Genomic DNA, 25,305 nt, shown 5'->3' with positions numbered 1-25,305 from the left:
AGACAGTTTTTGGATTTAAAATATTTACTTATGTTTATAGAGCATGAAACCAGTCTGCAGTCTTTTCACGTCCTTTCAGGAATACTTCTACCTACATTTCCTAGGATCAGGTTGATGATAGAGGCACTTGGCTAAAATTCAGTCCCATTGACTTCGGAGTGGGAAAATTGTGTGCTCCCAGTGTGGAATCTGTTATGAAGATACCTGCTCTTTGCAACAATGCTGCGTTATTTGAAGTCTTTGTGTATTTAGTTTCCATCACAGTTCGTAAAAAATAGAGAAGGACTTAATCCTTCTTTCCTACTTCTTTTTTTGCCCACTCTGGATGCTCTTGTTCTTTGCCATGGCTCATCTTTGTCTTGCCCATGGCTGATGGATGCGAATGCAGTACCTTGCTTATCCTTCCCTGCCCTCCCTTATGTCCTGTCAATGTTTTCACCTTTCCTCATTGATTTTGATTGTTTTAATTTTCCCGATTTGTTTAAAACTTGTCTGCCCAAATTTCTAGACAATATGCAATTACAAGAGCGTGCTTCAAAAAACGTTGTCAGACTAGCACATCAAAATAGGTTCTTTCTGCTTGTGAAACCTATACCTCTAATTAACAATTTCCAACTTGGCACTAATACCCAGAGTTAATTTAAGCTTTTGAAATCTGAGATCCATCTTCATCACCCACTCAGAACTCATGATGTCTCTTTACTCCCCAGGAGGCTCTGGGGAAACAGAGATTTTGGTGTGACTGTGGTTCTGATAACAATACATCACAAGAACGTAGCCAGATTAAGGTCCCTTTCCCTAGCAGGTTGTGCCACAGGGCTCTGTCAGTTCTGTTCTATTGGCTTGTGGTTTCTGCTTCTATCATAATACATGAGGAAAACACAGTGAGAATCAAAAGCCCAAGAGACATTTTAATGACTTAAAGCCATCAAATGTGTTTATATTTGGAAACAAATACTGTCTGTGTTCTGTACTCCCTGCAGGGAATACTGCAAAGTACATTGCTGCCTGTGGAACAGGCTGAACATAGTGTGATTTTTTTTTTTTTTTTTAAGGCCTATACTCATCAAAGTGTGTTCCATGCATTCAGTCTAGTTTGACAAGTTATGGCATACTTCTGTGAAATCCAGGTCTAGATCAGTAAGGTTGTACCTGCAAAAGAATGTGAAGTATTGTGAATGCTGTTGCACGCTATTCAGTATCCTGGTGAAACTGAATCTCCAATGTACCTCAGTCTCCACCTACTAAAGCAAGTAACAAAATGGAAAATGTTTCTTCTGTTGTGAAGGCTAATGATATCTTTGTTTCATGCCTTTGCTTTCCTAAATGCACCGATATTTCTGAATTGTTCATGTCTGTAAATTTGGGTCTGGTTTGGGGGATGAATGCAACCATGACTAATGCCCAAAGAAGCTCAGATTTGTTTCTGTCTTTTTTCTCTTCCAGGACATGGTTACAGAGTTGTGTTCAGGCCCTTGCATAGCAATGGAGATTATACAACCTGAGTGTCAAAAAGTGTTCAGAGACTTCTGTGGTCCTTCTGACCCTGTAAGTACATGTTTGAGTCATAACGAATGAGTAAAAAGTTGATGTCCTGTCTATGTGAATTAAAATATCACAGTGCAGTATAGCCCCCTTGTACTTACTGCGTTCCTTGAAAGCATGTAAGCATTATCTTATTATGGAGGTCAAATGCTAGCCTTAGTGGACCAATTTGCAAATCCTCTAGTGACTCTTCTGATCTTACCTAAACTAGATGATCAAACACTGTGATGGTATTTATGTAAAGGAAAAGCTATCTAAGCAAAAATCTCAGTTGAAGATTCATAGGCATACTAACACAGGGCATCAGAGCGCTGGAACAAATAGTTACTGCTAGTATAAATCAAATGTTGATCCACTGCAGTCTGTGGCTTTCTCCCAAGGTGAAACTGTAAAAGGAGGATTGGTCCCTTTGTTTTTTAGAAGGAAGTAAACAAAAAAAGGGTATAAAAATTCTTCTGTCTGTTTGCTATGCTAATGCTTCTAGCTTTTATGTTTCATTTCTAGAATAGCTAATCAGATATGTGTGATACTGTGTGCAATTTGGAGACAAGCAGAAGTGCTATCTCAAAAAGTTTGCAGTTTTTTGCTCTACAATGGAGGCTACTTTACCACACAGGAGCCATGAGGTGAAATATCAAGATGGAAGCAATGAGGTCAGGGTTTGTGTGCTTTTTGGTTATGTCTTGATGTTTTACTTGCAGACTGAGTGGGTTTACCACTTTCTGTGGAAAATATTCATATAGATTAATATTTGAAGAGGAGAACAAGTTGTTTAGGAGATAGTTTTCTTCAGATGGAGAGTTTCCTCTGCTGGGTTAGAACCTTGTAAGAAGAGCATAACCTGTTTATCTGGCTTAGTTTTAGCTGCAGGATCATATATCAGTGGCAGTGTACACCATGTAGGGGTTTCAGGTTTTTTTCAAATTCCATGTTTAAGGTTTCCGATCTTTAAAACTTTAAAAGATCCTGATGTTTTATTTGAGCCTATTATATACTTTTCATGTTTCTGCTTGTGAACATATAATGCCTGATATGTTAAAATTAAAATATGCTTGCAAACATCACAGCTGCTTTAGGTTGTTAAAGACAAGTGTGCCTATACAAGGGGAATTTATTTTCCCTTACTACATCACATGAAAAGCTCTATCATAGCTATACAACATGTGTGTGACCAAAGGAATTTTTGATGAGTTGAGGAACTGAGGGATGTATAAACTGATGGCTTCTCTGGGTGGCACAAGAAAGCAGCAAAGGAGGGAACTAAATTCCTGTCTCCCAGAACTCTTGCTAGTGACCTGCCTATGCTGTTTGTGTTTCCCCTGTAATGGTTAACTGTGTGACTCATGAGTGAAAATAAGCACCTGCCTGCTTCTAGTGGAAGCAGATGGCTGTAACTTTTGGACACTGACTTCATAGCAGTTGTGCTGATGGTATGTTTGGAAGACAGGCAGCTGCGTTATATATTTGTGTACTGTTTTCTATAGGAATTGCAAATTAATTGATTCTTCAGGCACATAAAGCATATGTATAGTAACAAAAGATGCTCTCAAGTGCAATCTTCGCCTGAAGTTTATGTGCGTCTTCAGATAGCGTTTGTATCTTGTCCTTGAGGAAGAAGGGACTAAGGTATCTTGGTGGTCTTTTGTCATTCCCAGCCGGCATCGTCACAGAAGCTCATAACTGAGCTTTGTGATTACAGTATCTATCTCAAATAGGGATAGCAAAAAAACATAAGAGCAATTTCATTATCTAGCAAGGTTATATACAGACCGTGAAGATACCATGGACTTGATATTTTAGTGGTTAATGTAAATCTAAATGTCAGCAAACAGTGCATTTTCATTGAGAGATCTAAATCTCTCTGTAATGTGTTTCTTTGTTTGTTTATATATGCTAGATCCTGATGTGTGTACAGTCTGTTTATAAAACACAGGTGAAAAGCATGCTTACTAAAAAATGTGCCTGACTGGGTCACTTTGGATCTTGTTAAATAGTACCCTCTTCGGCAAGCAGTGCCATTGAAATGACTGTGATTAGTCTCAAAGCAAGGGGCTGTTTGAAGTGAGTAAAGGTGTTGGAATTTGACTTATACAGTGAATCTCTCCCAATCATGTGCACTGTTAATTATATCTTAGATACACAGCAAATGTAATAATTACTTTGTGGTGAACCAGATATCTAAACTGAGTATGAATGTTAACAGCCTTTTCAGTCTGGTTTTGGTTTAGCCGGGAGACAGCTGGGGCTCATGCCAATGCAAGGCATCTGAGAAAAAGTGATACAGATTTTCACAGATTAAAGCAAGATGCCTTTTGGAAATAGGTCTGGTTTTGTCCAACTCCCTAGTGTTTAGGCCTGAAGAAAGAACTAAACTTGTTTCGTTTTGATGATTACATTTTAATAAGCTAGCAATTTATGACAAGTTTACAATGCTAAAAATAAAAGGGAACTTTGTGCTGTTTCCTGTAACTGGGTAATATTTTGTTAGCACTGCGGGTCAGTAAAGCTCTCTTCCAAAAAGGTCCTTCATTACAAACCAGTTTATGAGTAGTTTACTACCATCTGAGGTTTTAATAGGGAAAGACTACTATCCAGAAATGTGTTTTAGCCTCTTTGTAGTAGCGCATGAACACCTATCACATCTTGAAAGTGGGAAGTGGGGAGCAAGTTACTTGTCTGTAAGGACCTGTGCTGGACACGCTCATTCTCAAAACTGCTGTGACCTGATAGAAGGGATCAGTGTCAGAGGTTGCAGGCTTGTGGAACATTTGTGCCCAGTGGACTGTATATGCACTAGGAGAAATGGGGTTTTTGCGCATCTTGATGCTGCTTCTGTTCTTGTTGCACTGACACTTCTCTAGCAAGTGGCCAGCTGGGTCATTCATTGCACTCTTGTGAACTGTCAGCATCTTTACACTCAGCTTAAGCTCCTGGAGTACAGCTGGGGGGGATTTTGAGTCATTGGTGGCCTCACCTGAGGCCTTTCTGCAATCTTTCAGATCAGCCGCGGGTGCTTGTTTTTCTTGTCTTCCAATTGTAGCCTCTAGCTTAGCTCTTCCTCGCAGTCAGGCCCCAGACTACTTGTGTGACTTGCTCTTGGTGTCACTCTGCTCTGTCTGTCCTGGAATGCCTCTGTGACTAACGTAGGGCTATCTCCACATCTACTCTAACGAACAGGTGTTTACACTCTACTTCTTGCTGCAGTGCCCCTATAAAAGGCCAGCAGCCATTCTGATGCCCATCTTGAAAATACTCTTTCTTTACAGTGTTAATAAGGACTGTTTGAAAACAATCTCTGAATTCCACTCAAGACCCTAGGTTTTCAAGGAGAGGAAGCTCCCACCTCTACTATCTGCCCAAAACTGACAGATCTGACATTGAGATATTATGAGTAGCTGAGTGCTTCCATTTGGATATTTAAATTTCAAAGAGGAATGGGGTTTCTGAAATGACTTTGGATTCCACTGATTTTTCATGGTATGTCTGAATTATTTAAGCCCTTTTACAAAATAATACTATAAAATCTTTTCGTGCAAGTTGTTAAGTCATACTTTTCATGTTGTGTGCTTTTTTTCACTCTGTACTGGTACTGCTCTGACATGGAGAGAAAAAAATATACTTATGGGAAAGAGGTAACTGCTCTAGAAATCTAGGAGGAGGAGTTACATTGTAATTAAACCAGATTAATACAGAACACAACAGTTTTGACTTTTCATTACTCAGTTGCACTTAGAAATAAGAGTTGCTACCTGCAAATCAACAGAAAAGAAACTGTTTCTTCATTGTAAAGAACTGAAAGTGCTTGGAGGGTAAATGCAGCACAGTGTGTACTATCAAGAAAGCTGTTTTATTTAAGTGCAGTGAGAAAAAAACCTGCAAACTGTTCTGCATTGATTTGACATTGTTTCACGTGTATCAGGAAGAAAAGGCTATAATGGAAGACCTTGGAACAGGGGAGTGGTGGCCAGGGAATCTTATCAGTGTTTGAGCTTGCTGGCATTGATATTTCATTCGATTGGAGTTTGTGTATTTTTTTGCCTCTGGAGCGCTTGGAAGCCTTTTGTTGTTACTTGGGTCTGAAGCTATACCTACAATTTTCACATCTTCATGCGGCTTCTGTGTTGCAATAGCTGCTGGTAGCATTTTGTCATGGAATTGTTGAGATGATTACGTAGTATTCACAAGACACTTGTAAAGTGGTGTAGAAATTAGTTGTATTGCTTTTGGATTTACCTTTTTTATGAACCCTCTTCTTACACAAGTGAAGAGGTTAGTTATAACATGACTTCAGAGGTGTACGTCAGCTACATGTTCCTGGCAGATTGCATAACTTTTAGTAGTCCTAAGAGCTTTTAGTTAGGGTTGGCCATACACTAAAAGTGACTCAAGTGCCTTCTGCCATAAGATATTATTAAAGTGATAGGACATGCTGCAATATTTCTGCCTCCAGAGGCCAAAAAGGAATTTTTGTGTACTTGCTTTAGATCCTAACCTGCATTGGTTTCACATTGAGGATTTGCAATTTTAAGGCTAACAGTGTACTATCAGTCTTCTGTGCTTTTGCATCAATGCCGAAGAGCTAAAAGGGAGATTAGATGGTGTAAACCAAAGTGGCGAACTGAAAGAGCTTGGAGGGTGCTTTAGCTCTATTCCTGACCTCAGTGTGTGACCTTGGACAAAGAGTTCAATATGTTTCTGCCTCAGTTATCACATCAGTTAAATAGGCACAACGGCATGAGCCGAAGCGCACTGTTGCTATAAGACTTTTGTTTGTATGGACCTCCTTTGAACCTCTAGTACTGAAAAATACCTACACGTAAGGTCAGAAATGTTCATGTTCATTCCTAGAACTACATTAGCAGCATGTTTTCATATTACAGCACATAAAAATTAGTTCAGTGGAAGATATAAAGAAATATAAAATACTATTTTTGAGCTCCCCAGTATTCATTTTCTGGTAATACCTTCGTAGCTATTTCAATGTGGATTCTTCCTGTAGCCTGGTGAGCCTTGGTCAGAGTGTTGACAGTGAAGTACATAATATGTTTCAAGAGAAATAAGTTTTATTAAACTAATTCTTTGATGAAGAAGATTTTCATATAACTGATTAGCTGCTCAGATAAGCCTGAGTCATGTAATAATAATAAGAATTTTCATTCAGGGCCAGACCATTATCAGCTAGAGTAGTAAACAGAGTGATCAATAACGGTTACGATATCCTGCTGTGTAAGCCTACAATGGGAAAGACATGATTGAATTGCTTAAATGTTATTTAGGGTCAGTCATCTGACTCTGTCCTTTCAGTTTTTAACTCCCACATCAGCCTCTGCAGGTCTAATGAAAATGTGTTCCAGCCAGCGCTAAGGCCTCTTTGTTGGAGGATAGCATCATTTTTGACTGAATTAAGTGTCTGTGGAGGAAGATTCATCTCTCCAGTGCAGCCCCCTTTTGCTGAGCTGACAAAGCTGGTTCATAGAGCCCGAAGTCTCAGTGGGTTCAGAAATTCTCCTGCTATGTCACCCATCTGTGCATGGGCAGGGAGCTTGTGAAAGCTGGAGCTAGGAGAAAGGAAGCGTTAAGACAGCTGTGCTCTAGTGTCCCACAGCTATAATGTGACTGTAACCGCGAGTTGCCACCGTCGCTTTAGACTGTGAGTATGTTGGTGTATGGTTTGAAATTTACCTCCTAAAGCATTATACTTTGTTGTCGGAGACAAGCCTGTGTCTGTGGATGCCAAACACCACAACTGTAGCAGTGAGTTGCTTTCTCTGGTTTAAAACGGGTGGAGTCTGCACTGAGGGCACCAGGAGCAAGACTGATACATCAACGTCCTATCTGTTCTTGTCAAAGCTGTGTGTAGCCCTGGGAGCAGCTGAGTCAAGAATCCAGTAATTAACTTGTACAGGCATGAATTCAGTGTTCACAGTAAGTTCTCCCGATGTGCTTTTCCTGCTTCTGAATGGGTATTGCAGAGCTCTGCCAGCCCCTGACACCCTACCCCTGCTGCTCCTGTTTACTTTAATCATGTGTGTGTGTTATGTTCTTTGTATTGGCATGTATGCATGATCTGGTTACAATTTTGAGGTGACCTGCTTACAGCTCTGTGTCTTCCATACTGTCTTCTCCAAGCCACCGTTTGCAGGTGACAGTGTCATTTAGTAGGAAGAGAGACTTCAGCCTCACTAAAATATGTCTTTGTGGGGAGATTAAAACAAAAATCAGAGCACTAATAATGGTGGAGGAGCCTCTTGCTTGTAAGTGGCTTGCTTTAAATGTAACTTGTTATTACCTGAAGGTTGCTGTCATATGATGGCTGTTCAGTGTCATGTGGAACTGGAGTTTGTAGACTCACATTGATTCTTGATGGGTAGGTGCACGTGTTGAAAATTGTTGTTATTAGCAGTGACTGGTAGTCAATGTCAGGAGACTGAATGCTGACAGTCCTCAGGACTAAGCTCTGCTTTAAATCCAGTGTGATTGAGACATGTTGGCAAGGTCACAGTTTGAAAAAAACCTTTTATCTGCCACTCCTTTTCTGAGGCTCCAGAGCTACCAGACTTGAACATGTCAGTAGTGCCTAAATAAATCTTAGACGAGGGGTCGCTGAACTTAGATTCAGGGTCAGAATTTACGGTCATTTGGTAAAGCAGATAATAAAAGATATTGCATTGTCTGATGTCAAACCTGCCAGCACCACAGAAGCTTGATGCTGGAGTGCTGGAGGATTCTGCTGCTTTCATCCTCTAGAGAGGTGCTGTGGACTTCTGGGAGAGGACAGACACTGGAGTACATTTGTTTCCGATTGCTGCAATGTTGGGGTTTTTTCTCAGTTGGCTATCAAAGCTCCTCTTGCCTATATAGGGGGATTCCGTAGTTTCCTCTGCCACATGTCACTGTGATACTTCCTTCCTGGAAAGCAGCATCAACTTCGGTAGCCTCAGGTTTCTCACCCATGTTCCTGTCTTTCCATTGTGTCGGGCTCTCTCTGGCTTTGAACTTGTTCTTCCTGGGTCCCTCATGCCTTGTTCCAGGCTGGAATAGGTTGCCTTGTTTTAGCAGGAGGAAACAAGCTCAACGTGAGCCCGGAGACTGAAGGAAAGCAGGGATGTGCCACAAGGCATTAACAGTGCTGGTTACTGGTCTTTCTTGACTTGCTGTGCTGCTGTAGAGACCTCCTATCTACTCCATAGAACAAATAATGTGCCAGGGTATCCTGGAGCTAGATTTTTAAGCCTTTCCCTGTGAAACATCATAGGGCTAGTCTCAAGCTGCACTAGGGGAGGTTCAGATTAGACATGAGGAAAAATTTCTTCACTGAAAAGGTTATTTGGCACTGGCGCAGGCTGCCCAGGGAGATAGTAGATTCACCATCCCTGGAGGTATTTAAAAGACGGCTAGATGAAGTGCTAAGGGATATGGTCTAGTAGCAGAAAGTTGGACCTGATGACCTCAAAGGTCTTTTCCAACCAAGTGATTCTATGATTCTATGATTTTTGTAAGGGTTTGAGCCACATTTAGAGTTCTTGCTTTTCAAGAAAACTCAGTGTCTTGGTCAAGGGCTTCGTACTGCTGAGCTCTGCAGGCACATGAAGACATTTAGTCTAATCTGGAATCTCAAGGCCTAATTGTATTTAGGGGTAGGTGTGAAAGAAGCCTGAAAGCCTGTCTTAGGGATCATAAATGCTCCCTTTGCACTCAGACCAAGTACATCCCAAAGTAGTAGGCGGATGTTATTTTAAAAGTGCTATTTTAAGCAACTATGATGAACACAAGACTCTTATAAATGCTGTGAGTTACATAAATTTGTCTATTCAGCCTTGAGGAGGTGGAGTTTTCCAGATTGCTCTAGGTTGTGGTTATAACTGTCCATCTGCATGCCTTGTTTTTCAAAATCAATGTTTCCATATACTGTTTGTTTTGCATCTTCCTGGTAGGTTGTCTCCAAGCTTTGAATATATGCCAAGTTTTAGAAAGTGGTGTTCCAGATTTAGTATCTCATATAGATGGATCATATTTTATTTAAGAGTTGGCCACACAAAGTTTAAATTTTTAAAAGCACTTGCTTGCCCAGTTTCTTTTAGCACTTGCTTGGCTTGTTTTTTTAAATAACGCTAGTTAATACCGTTATTGTAGCTCTGATTACGTGTCTTAGATAGGTTAAGGAGAAAAGTTTTGTTTCCAGCTCCTGTAGAAAAATAGGTAAGCTTCTAACGTATCAGATGATTGTGTGATATCAACCTTATATAGACAAATACGCAATGTAATTTCATGCTGGTAGGCTGATGAAAGGTAATCACAGGGTTCTCTCTAGGCTTGTTTCTCCCAGCTACACTGGAATAAAACGTGATTTACATGGCTTATGGGAGAGTTTTGACACTTTAAAAATCAAAGTATTCTTTCGCCTTGTGAAAACACAGTCTTTGTCAGAAAGGTACAGAGCTGGTTATCAGAATTCTTTGGTTGTAGTCTCCTGCTGTGGTCACTGGAGATCTGCCTTCCTCAGTGGTTATCTTTTTATTTTGATGTTGTGGAGTTTTTTCCTCCCTCTTTCCTCCTTTGGACTGTTCTATTATGGTTCTGCTGTAGCCGCTGAGGTTTCTGAGAATAGATTCGTTAGTATATTAATATATAAATGAGATGGTTGTGAGTTAATTTCGGTCTGTGTGGTTGTCTTCTTTGCTTCTCTTGTGTTCTGTTTGGTTACAGCAGACAGCAAATCACTCTTTTGCATTGTACAGTGACAGGTTTGAATATATAAAAGTTAATCCTTGAAAAGAAGCATGCAAGCAAGAAAACCAAATTCTCTACAACCTCAGTCCTTCTTTGGAAAAAGGGCTTTCCAGAAGTTTCCAGAAGATATGAAAATTACTGAGATCACTGTCTGAAAAAGAAAATTATACTGTTACTGCACTGAACAACTCTTTTGTCCTCCTGTTTTTTAAAATCCTGGTTGCAGTGACCTTGTGTGTTTGCAGAATCTTTGATCTCAATGGATGAAGAGCATTTGCTTACGTGCCTGACCCAGGGTTTTTTTGACTATAGATAGTCTTGCCTTTCACTTGAATTCTTCCTGGCTTCTTGTTGGAACACAGTAGTTTTGTGGTGCTGTTACGTATATCTCAAGTTACAAAATAATATGGATGATTCCTCCAGTGAAAAAATATTAAGGAAAGAATAAGAAACCAAGGTAGAACTGGGTAGAACAGGCTGCAAGGGCTTTTTCTAGAGCATTATAGAAGACAGTTAGCAAGAGTCAGTACACAAAGGTGCTTGTTGAAAACGTGCAAAGTAGGAAGTTATAAATGTGTAGAAAAAGAGCAGGAGGGTGCTTTATTTTCCATATAACCATAATGATGTGTTCTGGAGTATCATGAAGCTGGCTGTAGCTGACCCAAAAGGTTTCACATCTTTCAGTCAGCAGTTTATGAGTAATGGGTTATTGGATGTGCATGACTTTTTTTTTTTTTTTTTCCCCTTAACCCAGAGGACTGCTTGTTCCGGCTCTGCTTGGTTAATAAATTGGTGGCAGAGCTATTAATAACCAAACAGAAAAGGAGCTGCTGATCACTGAACATGTCATGTACTCTTGATGATAAATTGGTACACAAATGAGATTGATCTGAGGGGAACTGATCAATGCTGGAAGGAGATCTATTGGTTTCTCAAGTGGGCTTCCCCTAAAAGGGATCAGTTGGCTTTCTAGGTGGCATAGGTAGAATCTTTGTATAGTGCATTGCCACAGGGTGTGTATAGGCTGGAATTCCCTGGGTGCTTTGCATGCCACTGTAGTAATGCAAGAAGTAGATGCTGTGGCCAGAGCGTATCTGCAATTATTTTCTGCTCGAGCTGCGTTATTGAAGGCTTCAGAGTGGATGAAAACAAATATTGTGGCCTAAGCCTTCCTTTATGTAACAAAAAAAAGTAGGTAGTTTGGTTTGGCGTTTCTGATGATGTTGGGTGTTGTTGATTTTTTAATATTATTAATATTTAATCCTCTCTGCAGTTGCTGGCAGCCATGAGAACAGCTACAATAGTAGTTTTCATTCTGTACCACTGCTCTCCTTGTCTGTGGACACTATTAACTAAACAAAGACATTTTAAAAACTGGATATAAAATGACTAATTCAAATGCTGAGAACCTGCTGAATAATTTGGGGTGCCGTTCGCTGGTCTGTTTGGTTTGTGCTGACAGTCTCAGTTCTGCTGCAGGGCCACCTGACCAGAAAGTTTCACGGCTTCTTTCACTTAGAGTGCAATGTGCACATGGTACTTCTCTTGGATACTCTTACTAAGAAGCTTTCCCTTTCTCTGCATCTCTTGACTTCCCAGATCAAAGGACTAGAATGAGGTTGGGGTGAAATATGGGTGAGCAGCAGTTCTTCATGTTTCCATGGCAGCTCTCAAGTTCCCTTAGGTGACCTGGCATGGCCTGAGCTTTGCAGACTGGCTTATCATCAGAGTGCTAGACAGGAATTAAAGCAGTATTAAGTCTGAGAGAGAGAGAATAGTTGAAGAACTGCCCTGTGATTCAAAAGGTCTGAGCTAAGAGCTAGACATTGAACTCATGATCCTTCTGAAATGTGTATTTCTTTGTGCCCTGGGAAATTATTGTCTCCCTGTCTTGGAGTGGTTTCTCACTCCAAAACTGAGATCCATTCTACTCCTATTTGCTGTTCTTTGTGTCTCTTCATACAAGTTTTCAAGGTCAGGAACTGTCTCTTGGTGCGTATAGGAGCACTGACTAGTACAGCTAGTCCTGCACACAGCAGGGGCTTTTAAAAAACAGTTATAAAGCAAATAATGAGTGGTTTCTTCCATCAGAACAGGGCTGTTCACAACTGTGGGGGAAAAGATGGCAGGACCTCTGTCTCCAAGGAAAAGCTTGCTGTTGAAGAGGTTTGAGGGCTCAGGGTGGTAGGGAAAGTTCTCTTTCATGATAAGCTCCAAATGAAAAGGAGCTGTTCCAGTCCTCCACCACCCTCTGGGTGAGAGAACCTTTTCCTGATATCCAACCTAACCCTCCCCTGGCACATCTTCCTGTCATTCCCTCAGGTTCTGTCACTGGTCACCATAAAGAAGAGATCAGCTCCTGCTCCTCCTTCTCCCCTTCTAAAGAAGCTGTAGACCGTGATGAGGTCTCCCCTCAGTCTCATGTGTTACTAACATGAATGAATTAAATCCCCTAATATACCTTGCAGCTCAGTATTTTTTTTATCCTTGTTATAATTGTGAATTAATAAATGGGTGAAGTTCTGGGTGCCTTAAAGGTACTGGAAAAGCATCAGTAGACAAGTGCTTCACCTTTAAAGCTTAAAGTAAAGTAACTAATAGTCAAATTTACAGTTATACAGTGTTTTCTCATGTCTTGTGGGTTTAGTTGCTTTTTAGTTGTTAATTGCTTCCTTTTTGCAACTTATCAAGTAACATGAATACCCCTTACTGCACAGATAATACAACAGGAAAGATAGATATTTCGTCTTTATTCTTTTGCGACCAACTTACATTTGGTATGTCAGTTATCCTTAAGACTTCACCATCCAATCTAGTTTACACTTAACTCTGAAGTGTGGCTGCTTGCTCTTATGTAAATTCAGCCCATTGGCAATGGCAGATAGGCACACAAATACAACAGTAAATAAGTTTCTAAGCAAGACAGTTGTTAGAATGAAGCATCCACCACAAGCGCCAAGACCAGTGAAAATGCTATCTCAGACTGGCAAATGTGCCACGCTTGCTGCCCACAGCAGAGTCTGCGGAGAGCTGGTGCAGCACCTTTGGGCTGCCAGAGAGGAGGAGTGGTAGGGAACCCGTGGGAGTAAAGCAGAGAGAATCAAAGTGCCTCTGGGGATGAAGGGTGAGAAGGAGACAGTATAACAACTTCTGCAGACTTGTGAGCTTCCAAAGAAACTGCCAAGACTGGAGCGTGGAACATAGTTTTAGGTCTGTTAATAGAACTTCCAAAAGATACAGGGCCTCAGGCTAGTAGTTCAGAGGTATGCTGACTTTAAAATAAACAGAAAAGCAGATGGATTATCTTTTTTTCTTTTTACTGTTGCAAAAGTATCTGATTCTGGAAGGAAGTGAGCATCAGATGCACTTTTTACAGCCTTGCAAATGAAATTTTGCTGCTGTTGCCTGGATCCGATCATTTAATTTGCTGAACGTACCTTTACAGCCATGCCGTTTCAAATACCTGACTGGATGCATACAGACCTGGCTCGGTTAAACACATGAGAAACTTCTCAGGATGGCCAGTAAGTGGTTGGAGGAATAAATATTTTACCAATAAGAGAAGACAACCTGCAGTTTGGATGAAACGCATGGTGCTCAAGAGATAGATTAGGCCAAATGTCATAAAGGTTTTCAATGCAGCCTTCCCAGATTCTTGAGAACCTGTAAGTTAATTTGTTTTGTGATAAAGATGAAAAGATGAGGGGTGTTTAGTGTGTGTGTACCTGCACGTGTGTTTGCTGGGGGGTGGTTGGTTTGATTAATTTTTGGCGATACGTGGCAAGTAAAAAAGACTTTCTGATAAGACTGACTCCCCTGGAAGTGTGTGTAAGGCCGCTGATAGACTCCATATTTGTACATGATGTTGCTGCAGCTCATGTGGAACGCAAAGACAGAGAAAATGTGTCACTCTGTCAACAAGAGTCTTCTGTTTTGTCTTGATTTGTGAAATGTAAGCTGAAGGAAACCTATTACATTCTTTTTAACATAGACCTGCTTTTGTATGTAGAAACTTTCTGAAGTAGTTTTCAACAGACAGCCCTGGGTTTCAGGGCAAAATGTGCTATTCCCTAGTTAAAGATCTTACAGTAGCAACTGCACCATCTTATGTAGATTTTTCTCTCTGTAATACAGACAGAAGGCTTAGCGCTGCATTTAGGGGTGATTTAATGGGCCTTGAGTTGATGCAGGAGTAGCAAATTGTGTGAAACTGGGGAACATAGACCATGTCGGAGCTGAGGCAGCTAAGGGCGAAGCGCACACATCAAAAATAGTTGACTAGAGTTTGGAAGGAGTATGGCCTGCAAACAAAACATGCAAAGCAAGCTGAGGCAAGCTAGTCCTTGTGGTATCACACACAACATCTGTGACCGTAGGTCTTATTCAGTTAAGCTTTTGGTTTTGTATGGGAATGTCTGTGGACGATATATCAGACTGATCAGCCTAGGTTGCTCCCAGGGTAAAAAGTGTTAAGGTGTTTCTTAGCTTGAATAAGCATTACAGGAGGTGCTTGTCTAGTATTGTATTCTGCATGACAGAGGCTGTGCTGCTTTTATCATTTTACCTCTCGCTGATGGCTTGTGCGGGAATGAGTATACTCTGCAGCTCCCTGCTGCAACCATCAGTGTGGGATATGACTCGTGCTAAAATCCCATGAAAGTAAAAGCCAATGGCAAAGTTATCATGTTGGGAAGAGAAGGGAGAGGCACTTACCCTACCTTCCTTACACAGCTCTTGTACTGCAAAAGAATCTTTTTTTTTTTTTTTTCCCGAAAGGACTTATCACCATCTGCCTGCTTATCACACTCCACTCACTACAGAGGAAGTTCAGGTGCCTTGCTTAGACAAAGTAGTCGGCTTTAGACAAGGCAGTCAGCTTTCTGATGGCTAAAGTTCAGCCAGACAAATTCCATGTGAGTGGTGGAATTTACATTATTTTGTTTGTTCACAGTTAATGTGTGTTCCGTTCTCTTGACAAGGGCGAAGCTTGTCCTTAAAAGGAGAAAGGCACTTGCTTGTTTGCCTGAGGCTGGCTAGTGCTTTCTGAAACAGTTGGCACCCTCAAGGAGAAACAGGGACCACCACTTTCATGATAGCAGTGAAACATGGAGAACTGCAGGAGAAAAAACTTCACGCGTACAAGGTGGAGAAAGCAGAGGCAGGGAGACCAAGTGAACATAAAGCCTTCAGAAAGGGTGATGAATGAGAAAAGCTAAGGAAAGCAAGAAGCAGATGCAGTCAGGACTTGCATAGAGAAGGAAAAAAAGGTGTCACACTACTTAGAGGGGACTGTGCAGTTTGCAGCCCAAGAAGTCTTCTGAGTGCTGCTGGCCTGAAAGCAAACCTGAAAGAATGATCCTGTCCCAGGAGCACACTATGGGTAGGAGAGGGTTTGTTCACAAACTGTTTTATTGTTATTCTGCTTCACATAAGAGGGCCAGTAATGAATTTTCAAAGTTCCCTTGTTCTAGTTCATGTTCAAGCAGAACAAAGTTTTTGGCTGTAAAAGCTCCTTTGAATGTTTTTGGTCACTTCAGAGTTTGTCCTGTTTCACATTGAGGAGGGAGGGAATGCTTGCCGCACAGTGTCAGTGGTTGCCTTTTTGGCTTTTGCTTGAATGCCGCTTAAGCAACAACGAAGCATGCAGAAATGTTTAAGAGCAGCAGCCTCTCAGCCTTTCTAGATACACCATTAAGTATTCAGGGCAGACGCCAAATTTTCTTGAAATCTGCAGTTTTGGCTGAGTATATGTTACTGTTCTATATAACTTCCCATTCAGCCCAAGGAAAAAAAAAGCCATTTGAAGGAAAATCAGGTAATGAGCTTTGCTTTTTCAGTATGATTTAGACATATTACTGGCACTGATAACATTTCTGTTTACCTTCACTTGTATAGAAATAGAAAAAAAGATTGTAGCATGTGCTAAGTACTTCATAAAGGCAGTGTTGCATTGTGCACAGTTGTATGGAGACAAACATGAAGTAGATGCACCTGTATCTTGCATAGGACAAGAATCTTCGAAGGTCTAGCTATAGATCAAAGCCCAGCCTGTAGGGTGTGATCAAATAGCCTGCTGGATAAGACCAAAGAGGATGAAGCCATTTGGCATGGCAGCCCTGGTTTATTTTGCTGCAGACAGCGTATTCTTCATGTGAAGGGCAAGTTCATAACATCCTCTTTTCAACATGCACGTGAAGTTCCAATGCACATGTTACTCCCCTCTCATGCATGTGGTAGAGCTGTAGCTGCTCTTAACTCCTCCTTCATCCCAATCTCAACTCCCTTCAAAAAGGTTTTGAAAACCGGTATGCAAAACACATAGTCCAGGAACTGTACTCAGCAGAGAGCTTAGGAAAAAGAGGTTTGAAAGGGGATGAAGTGCTGTGGGGGAACCAACCCAAACCCTGCTATTATATTTGTATCTCCCTGTTGTTGCAGATAAGGCCCTATAAATAAAATGCCTGGCAAGCTTCCTGTCATGGAGCAGAAGAGTGTATATTAGTACTTGCTCTGAGGAATAAGTTCTGTAAGGAGCTATCTTCTTACCTCCCTAAAATGTTCCCAGAATTTCCAGCTGTACCTACACAAGCATGCCTATATATGATCCATACAGCTCTTTGTATCTCCATCATTTACAGAGGCCTTATTCCCTGAGGGTTCCTTGGTGTACTAAGAAAGCAATGGAGCAGTAAAACTTAAGGATTGACAATTACTGTCCTTTCTTAACTATGTAAATATAAGCAGAGACTGCTTCACCTCTCATCTTCTTTATTAACTAATTGCAAGAAAGTCTTATTTAGAGGCTTATTAATGAGGCACTAACACTATAAAGACAGGGGGACCTGTCTTTGTGTAATTCTGATCTAATTCTTTTTTTGGGGCTCCTCCTACAAGAAAGGCATTGAGGCATTGAAGTGTATCCAGAGGAGGGCAATAAAGCTGGTGAAGGGGCTGGAGCACAAGTCTAATGAGAGGCTGAGGGAACTACGGTTGTTTAGTTTAGAGAAAAGGAGGCTGAGAGGAGACCTTATCAACTGTCTGCAACTGCCTGAAAGGAGGTTGTAGCAAGGTGGGTGTTGGTCTCTTCTCCCATGTAACAAGTGATGAGAGGAAATGGCCTCAAGCTGCGCCAGGGGAGGTTCAGATTAGATAGCAGGAAAGATTTCTTCACTGGAAGGGTTTGCAGGCACTGGCAGAGGCTGCCCAGGGAGGTTGTGGCGTCACCATCCCTGGAGGTGTTTAAAAGATGGGTAGAGGAGGTACTGAAGGATATGGTTTAGTGGTGGGCAGGTATGGTTGGACTCAGTGATCTTAAAGGTCTTTTCCAACAAAAAATTCTGTGATTCTAATGCAATCCCAGGTGGAACAGAATGAGTTCCTTTTTGGGCAAGATAGCTGATGAGTTCAGGAGGGCGACAGAATGCATAGCAACCTGTGTTGAAAAATTAAGGAAGACAGGAGATTGCGTACTGCAACAGTAAGAGCTTTCACCACTGTTAGCAAGAGAGAATGAGTCCAAGAGAAGAAGAAACGTGAGGCCTTCTTATGTGAAGCTGTGAAGTAGAAAGGAGAGCTTAGACAAATGTTAAGTCAGGAGATCGTAGCTGCTTTTAAAGGGAGGAGAAAGTGGGTTTGGTGGAGAAGATGGGCCAAGGGAAAGCTTGGGAAAGTTTGATAAGAAGCATTATTGTGCCTGTCAGATGATGATGCAAAAGAGTCTGATGGAGAGGAATTAAACAGAATGGGAAATACCAAGGTTTAGCTTTTTAGATTTGAGTTGTTTCTTGCTGAAGTATTTCCAAAAAAGTTTTGTAGCCATGATAATTTTTTCTAATATGCCCCAACTTTCCTTAAAATAATGGAGAGCTTAGTGCTCTTGCCAGCTTCCTAACAGCTGGTTATTTCAAGGAAGGCTAGATTAAAGTGTCATATAGTTACAGTTAACTAGCTACAGTTAACTAGACTTTGTTTCCTCAGCAGATTTTATTATCACAAGCCTTTAATGAGGACCATGTAGAGGATGGGGTTTTTTCCCCTTCCTTGGAGTACTTTTTTTTTTAAGTGAAATTCTTCAACTTTCCTCTGAAGCAAAATTTGTTTACTGATGAGTGTATCTTATTCAAATATCCTTGACATCCATATCAAAAGATCCTGTATAACCTGTGACGTACACACAGTGACAATGGGGAAACTAAAAGTTCCCCTTGTAGCACGTTTTGCATTAGACACACTCCAAGCATTAAAGCAGTTTGATTGTCTTCTGGGTGGGTAAGAGATCTAGGTTAGTAGGTAAGAGATCACAATAAGTGTTCGTTGTTAGTACAGGGAAATATCTGGGATTTGCTGGGCTAAGAGAAGACCTTGCCCTTACAGTCCCATTGTCTTAGTTTAGTAATGGGGCACAACAGATGGGTGAAGCTGGAAAGTAGCTAAAGGGCCGGAGGGAGGATCCAGGAATCTACAGGCCTGTCAATCTAACTTTGGTGCTGAGGGAGGGTCATGGAGCTGATCATCTTTGAGTGCCATCACACAGCACACACAAGACAACCGGGTGATCAGGCCCAGTCAGCATGGGTTTATGAAAGGCAGTTCCTGCCAAATTAACCTGATCTCCTTCTATGACAAGGTGACCTGCTTAATGGATGAGGGAAAGGCTGTGGGATATATTGTACCTGGACTTCAGTAAAGCATTTGGCACTGTTTCTCACAATGTTCTGCTTGAGAGACTAGCTGCCACTGGCCTGGAGAGGCACATCCTCTGCTTTGTTAAAAACTGGCTGAGTGGTCAGGCCCAAAGAGTGGTGGTAAATGGAGTCAAATCCAGCTGGAGTCCTGTCACAAATGGTGTCCCCAGGGCTCAGTATTGGATCCAGTCCTGTTTTATATCTTTATCAGTGATCTGGATGAGGGGATTGCCTGGAGGAGAAGGACCTAGGGTTGATTGACAGCCAACTGAACATCAGCCAGCAGTGCGCCCAGGTGGCCAAGAGGGCCAATGGCATCTTGGCTTGTATCAGAAAGGGCGTGGCCAGCAGGCCTGTGGAGGTTATTCTGCTCTCCTACTCAGCACTGGTGAGACCGCACCTCGAATACTGTGTTCAGTTCTGGCCCCTCACTCCAAGAAGGATGTTGAAGCTCTGGAGCGTGTCGAGAGAAGAGCAACGGAGCTGGTGAAGGGGCTGGAGAACAAGTCTTGTGAGGAGCAACTGAGAGAGCTGGGGTTGTTTAGCGTAGGAAAAGGAGGCTGAAGGGAGACCTTATACCTGCCTACAACTGCCTGAAAGGAGGTTGTAGTGAGATGGGTGCTGGCCTCTTCTCCAAGTGACAGGGAACAGAAGAGGGAATGGCTTCAAGCTGTGCCAGGGGAGGTTCAGATTGGACATGACGAAAAATGTCTTCACTGAAAGGGTTATCAGCACTGACACAGACTGCCCAGGGAGGTGATAGAGTCATCATCCCTGGAGGTATTTAAAAGACCAGTAGATGAAGTGCTTAGAGATACGGTTTAGTAGTGGACAGGTACATTTAGACTTGATGATCTCAAAGGTCTTTTCCAACATAGGGATTCTATGATTCCATGATTCTATGATTGTTAAATAATGCTTTTGTGAGGTCTTTTTGAACTAGCTTAGCGCATTCGCTGCTGTCCCAGAAGGGAGTGTGCGTTGTGCAAATAGTTCCCATCTATACGTGTGCAAAGTTTTCCAGGTCAGCCAAGAGCTGCTACTGAAGTCACTCTGAACCCACTGACACCAAAAGTTAGGAAATGCCTGGATGATCCAGTCTGGTGACTCGGTTGTGGGGGCAGTAACCTCCAGCTGTGACACTGAAACAAACACCTGGGTGTGGCACAGTAGAACTGCACTGGCCACTGCCAAAGTGATAACACCCTAATAGACCTGGTGCCTTTTCAGAGAAGGGGCTGACGTAGGCCCTGTTGACAGGGAAAAATACTTCTGCTCTATTTTATTTGGTAGCTGTGGTCTGAGCTTATCACTGGCCTGTCCCCTCAGAGGCAGCAATGCCCAGGAGGAACTCGCAGAAGAATGTCCAAAGGATTTTAAGAAGGGAAAATTAGGTTAATGCCATGACCACTTAATTTTAAAAGGAAGTACACTGTGAATGATATAGCCTTGAAGAAGAGCTCCAGGGTGCTAGAGAGGCCAACAAAGTGTAGCACAGTTGGCATAGGAAAGGGGTTAAAAGACAGCACTGCAAGGTGATAGTGCAGAGAAGTACTGCAGGACTGCATTGTGTTTTGAAAGGAAGGGCATGGCAGAGGGGAGAGCCAATAAAAGCAATCATCTGTGGTATGAGGTGGGAGCTATACTGTTGCAAAGAGATGGTGGAGGAATGTTGTCTCAGGATCTGAGTAGTCTCTGCTATAGTGAGAGAAACGCTCTGAGAGGCTAAGGAGGCATTTTGCATTGTAGATGAAGGAGAGTAATGAAATGTCAACTTCAACAGAGAAAGATATAGAGGGAGTTTGGACTTGAATGATCCTCAGAGAGGCTGAGATGTTGGCACTAGTCACAGTGTCAGAGAAGCACTGCAGAGGGAATGACTGAGAAGTTGTTCAATAGCTGGGCTTCGCAGATACCAGGTTCTGAGGCAAAGAGGCCAGTGTTAGGGAAGTAAGTCTGCAAGGTGGTGTGCTTGTCTGCTCATCAAGGACAGCACATTCTGTGATTGAGAGCTGCAACTTTCTTTACATGAGCTAATTGCATTATTACAAGTGCTAGGAAGGTACATCTGTAATATGAAGGGTCCTGCAAACCACCCGAGGTGGCTTGATTGGCCCAGTTTCAAGTAGTTGGTTTTCTTAGTCTTGGCCGTGGTTTCTCAGCAGTTATTTATGTGTATAGTGCAAGCTGAGATTTCCCTCTTCATCTTTTGTAGTGTACCACACATATATTAATAGCACAATAATGTTTTACTTTATAAGTTTCTCTTGCATCCACAATATGAAAGAACTGTGTGGTTCACAAAGATCTTCATGTTTTCTTGTGTTCAATAGGAAATAGCCCGCCATCTCCGACCTAGAACTCTGCGTGCTCTTTTTGGGAAGAATAAAGTTCAGAATGCTGTCCACTGCACAGACCTACCTGAAGATGGACCTTTGGAGGTAAGACTTGCTAAGCAAATATATGCTTTTATATCACAGGAAGTTTAATAGTGAAAAGCTATACTTGACACTTTTTAAGGCCGTTAAAGTGTTTCATCCATGGAGTAGCTGTGTTGGAGACCAGTGATCAACTAGAAACAAAAGCAAAGAATTTATTAAGAGCATTTAAATAGATTAATTCTGATACTGTAAAGAATTAATTCATGCAGTTTTCTTGAGTAAATATAGTACGATGAAGTATTTAATGAAATGTAATTCAAGAGTCTTCTCTTTGGCTGAATGTATTGTTGTGACTGGATCTCAGCATCCAACAGTACTTCTGCAAGGACACAGTTTTAGCCCTTTCTTGGATGGCAACCATGACTCCTGATCTGCATTGTCTCTATGGTGAGCTTGTGTGGGGCTTGGAATATTACAGGCAGTAGGGATTCAAGTTCTCCAGATAGAGTCTAGATTTATTTGTGGGCAGTTATAATTATGCGCGTCAATTGGTATTTCCTGACTTTTATATTAACTTACTAATTATTATCTGATTTTGGCTTTATACGCTTTCATTAAAGTCCAATAAACTGGGAAATTGTTAAACTAAGGGAGTTTATAAAGACACAAGTATTCACTCGAAGTTGAGGGGGTGTGTAAGCTTGTCTTGGATGGATCCCTGCTTCAAGGCAGATGTTTTTCCAGTGTGCAGAGCTTCTGTTTTACTGGGTACGTGTGTACCTGTGTGCTGTGCTGTCAGACCATAGCAGAATGATAGAGCAGCAAGTTTTTTTGTGGCCTGGATATTTTTGCACTGCCAAAATAGTGTTTTCATTGAGGGGAGAGGAAAAGCCAACTGTGTCACCATCTCCCTTCATGAAATAACATTGAATCTGTGGTTAAAATGCTGTTTGCCAGGAAATTGCATCTAGTTTAAGGAACAGACTAGTGAAATTCAACTGAGAATAGCAGTGTCAACAAAGTTGCAGCTTTTAAAACTATTTCAAAGCTGTCATTAAAAGTTGACAACTTTGTTTCTGCCCAAAAGGACTAGATGTAAACACAAAAACAGATATTTGTCACCACATGCCTAAAATCCCTCGGTAGTGGCTTCTCAGTGGTGGCAAAGAGAAGGTGTAACCTCAAGGGAAAACTGGGAATCTCACCAACACTGGCAGAGCATTTTAGTGCTTCAGGAGAATTTGTTCTCTCTCATGTCCACAGTTTGTCTCCTTTATGCTGGTGCAAAGCAGCTTTAACTCCATTTTGCTGGTTGTTTACATTGAGTTTGCAGCTACTATAAGTGAGATGGCTGGGACCCTCTCCAAAGTCTCCACTTCTTGTGTTTGTCCTTTGAATCCCACAGCTGAGTTATAAGCTAAGTTCTTGATCTACTGTTACTCTGGCTATGTACTCTGCAGTTCCTGTTGCAGACTGGTAATTTTAGGTTGTTTATTGGTTGGATTTTTTTAGGGAGTGGGTATGACTGTACACCAAATGTGGCTCTTCATCTGTCAGTAGTTTCTTTGTAACAGTCTGGGGTTAACTAGCAGTTGTAAAGGACATAGATCAATGCTACTTAATGAGCCAATAAAGCAGTGAATGTTTCATTCTGATTGTATGGCAAATAAATATTATAATGTAAACTATAGAAACCTTTTTAGTACTAGAACTTTGATTTTCAGAGTATCTCTAGATATGTGTTCTGCAAGACATTTAGTTGCCTGAAAACTTAGGTAACCAAAATAACAGAAACCCCTCTGGATTTGTGTAAGTGCAGGGGCTTGTCACATCTGGTGAAAAAGAAATGACACAGTATATGCAGAGATCATCTTTGGGAAGCTCCGTGAGCTTTTCTGTGAGAGGAGCTCAACTCCAGTCGCGGAGGTCTTGTTTGCTGGCAAGCAGAAACCAGATCTTCCTTCCCTGCCACCCCAATAACTGTAACAGAACTGTACTTGCTGGGCTAGAGCAGAGGGACTGTGTGGCATGCAAGACAAGCATAGAAGAAAAATGAGCTAGACCAACATTTTTAGGAAATATACTGCCCAGTAAATAGTAGTGATGTTTCGTTATTTAATGGATAACTGAGTATTTTAATATGCTAAGTTAAATAGAATAATTATTCTTAGCCTCAGAGGAGGTGAACTCAGAAATAGGTAAGGCATTTGTCACTGAGGAGGATGGCCTTGGCTATGTTAGCTCCTCGTCCATAGGCAGCAGGGGAACTTGCGTCTTTCGGCATGAGTTTAGCCTGTGTGCATTATGTCCGTGTTCTGGTAAGAGAGGTTATTGCTGCTCAGATGTCAATGCTGCTCTTCCTATGACAGCTTTATGCTATCATTGTAGGACAGCTGATTAGTAGAGGAGGCTGGAGTACATTTCAGAGAAAAATGTGACTTACTAGGCTTACACTACAAAGGTAAACAATCCTTTTTAAAAACCAAAAGAAAATTAATTAATCCATAACAGTCTCTTTCCTTTCTTCAGGTGGAAGTTTTTTTGTACAGTGTTAATACTTTGCTGTATTATTACCCAGTATAGCTCAAAAAAACCAGCCTATATGCAAATTCTTGCACTCCTGTTTTGCTGGTGAGCGTCAAGTTTGGGAGCTCAATTCTGGCTCAAGAGCTAGGAACTCCAGAGTTTCATTTCTATCTCTGGTGCTGATTTTATCTGAGGTTGACTAAGCTATTTTTCAAATTTTGGCTCTGAAATACTACTTTAAAATGTTTTGATTTCTATTTCTTATCTCCAAAATAAAATACTAAATGCAACACGTTTTAGAATTCAAACTGCAGAATTATTCTTACAAATACCAACATAAAATTTCTAACACTTTTTTTCTGCTGAATTCCCACTACATATACATTGATAGGTTTTGGAAGGGCAGGTTGGTTGGTTTGGTTTGGTGTTTTGTGGGGGTTTTTGTTTGTTTGTTTGATTTGGGGTTCTTGTTTGTTTGGGTTTGGTTTTGGGTTGGCGGTGGTTGTTGTTGGGTTGGTTTCTTTTCCAGGACAGAAAATAGCTGAATTTCTCTACTGAAACCCAGGAAGCTGAAGGGAGGAAGCTGTGATGTAAGCTTTCTGAAACTCCTGGTGAGCCAGAGAGGGGCGCCTTAGGGAAGTGTTACAGCCCAAAAGCAGGCAGAGCCAGTCTGATGCACCATGAATAAAGATATTTACTGCCATTGATTCAGAGCTCCTACATAACCTTGACCGCGTTTAGTGGCTGAATCATCCTTTTCCAGAAGTTCCCACTTCCAATACAGCCTCTCCTTACAGGTCTCGGGGCTGCAGAGTGGAAGTCACGGTATCTCTGAGCTTGAATTGAGCCCAGTGGGTTTGTACAAAGAAAGCCTTAGCTGTGTCTGTTGACTGGTATGCAGACTACTTATGCTGTCAATCCTAAAGCAGGTTATTAGAGGTCCTTGCCACAGTTGTGACTCCTTTGTCGACACGTGTTTAGTGTGCTCCTCTGCAAGGTCAGTGGTGCCCAAAGGACCTTAGAGACACGGTGCTCAAAAGGACTGCTGCTGTTGCCACTTTGTGGATAGGAAGCTGAATAGTCTGGTCTGTTTATTAATAGGTTTTGTGACTTTTAAACTTCCTGAAAAAAATGGAGGTGAAAAGGGGAGATATCTGGTTTACTTACTGTCTAGCGTGGGCCTTCCATGCACAGTATTTATGGAAGCACAAGAAAGGCATGTTCCTGTTGAAGGGAACACACCAGTGCTTTCCTGAGGACTCAGTTAGGTATCCTTAGTGCTGGATAAGGCTAATTTTTTTACCCTTCTCTGCCGTTTTCATCAGTTTAAGATCTAACTGAAATTTGAAAAGTGTTTGCAATAGCTGTTGCTGTCTCATTGTCCATAAACGAAGCAATGTCCTTGACTACTTGGAGGAGATGAGATAGGTAGATGAGGG

General features: G+C 41.5%; 1 protein-coding gene across 2 annotated transcripts in view; it reads left to right on the top strand.

Annotated features, from left to right (window-relative positions):
* The window catches only part of NME7 (NME/NM23 family member 7), a 96,812-nt gene that overhangs the window by 57,873 nt on the left and 13,634 nt on the right, over positions 1 to 25,305 (top strand). For both annotated transcript variants that reach the window (XM_054059868.1, XM_054059863.1), the window contains exons 10-11: positions 1,447 to 1,548; positions 21,293 to 21,400. In XM_054059868.1, coding sequence (XP_053915843.1) covers positions 1,447 to 1,548; positions 21,293 to 21,400 — 210 coding nt within the window. The remainder of the gene's footprint in view (positions 1 to 1,446; positions 1,549 to 21,292; positions 21,401 to 25,305) is intronic.

The sequence above is a fragment of the Cuculus canorus genome, chromosome 1 (genome assembly GCF_017976375.1).
Source record: "Cuculus canorus isolate bCucCan1 chromosome 1, bCucCan1.pri, whole genome shotgun sequence".
NCBI classification, from domain to species: Eukaryota; Metazoa; Chordata; class Aves; order Cuculiformes; family Cuculidae; genus Cuculus; species Cuculus canorus.
This window is presented reverse-complemented; position numbering and strand designations above follow the sequence as displayed.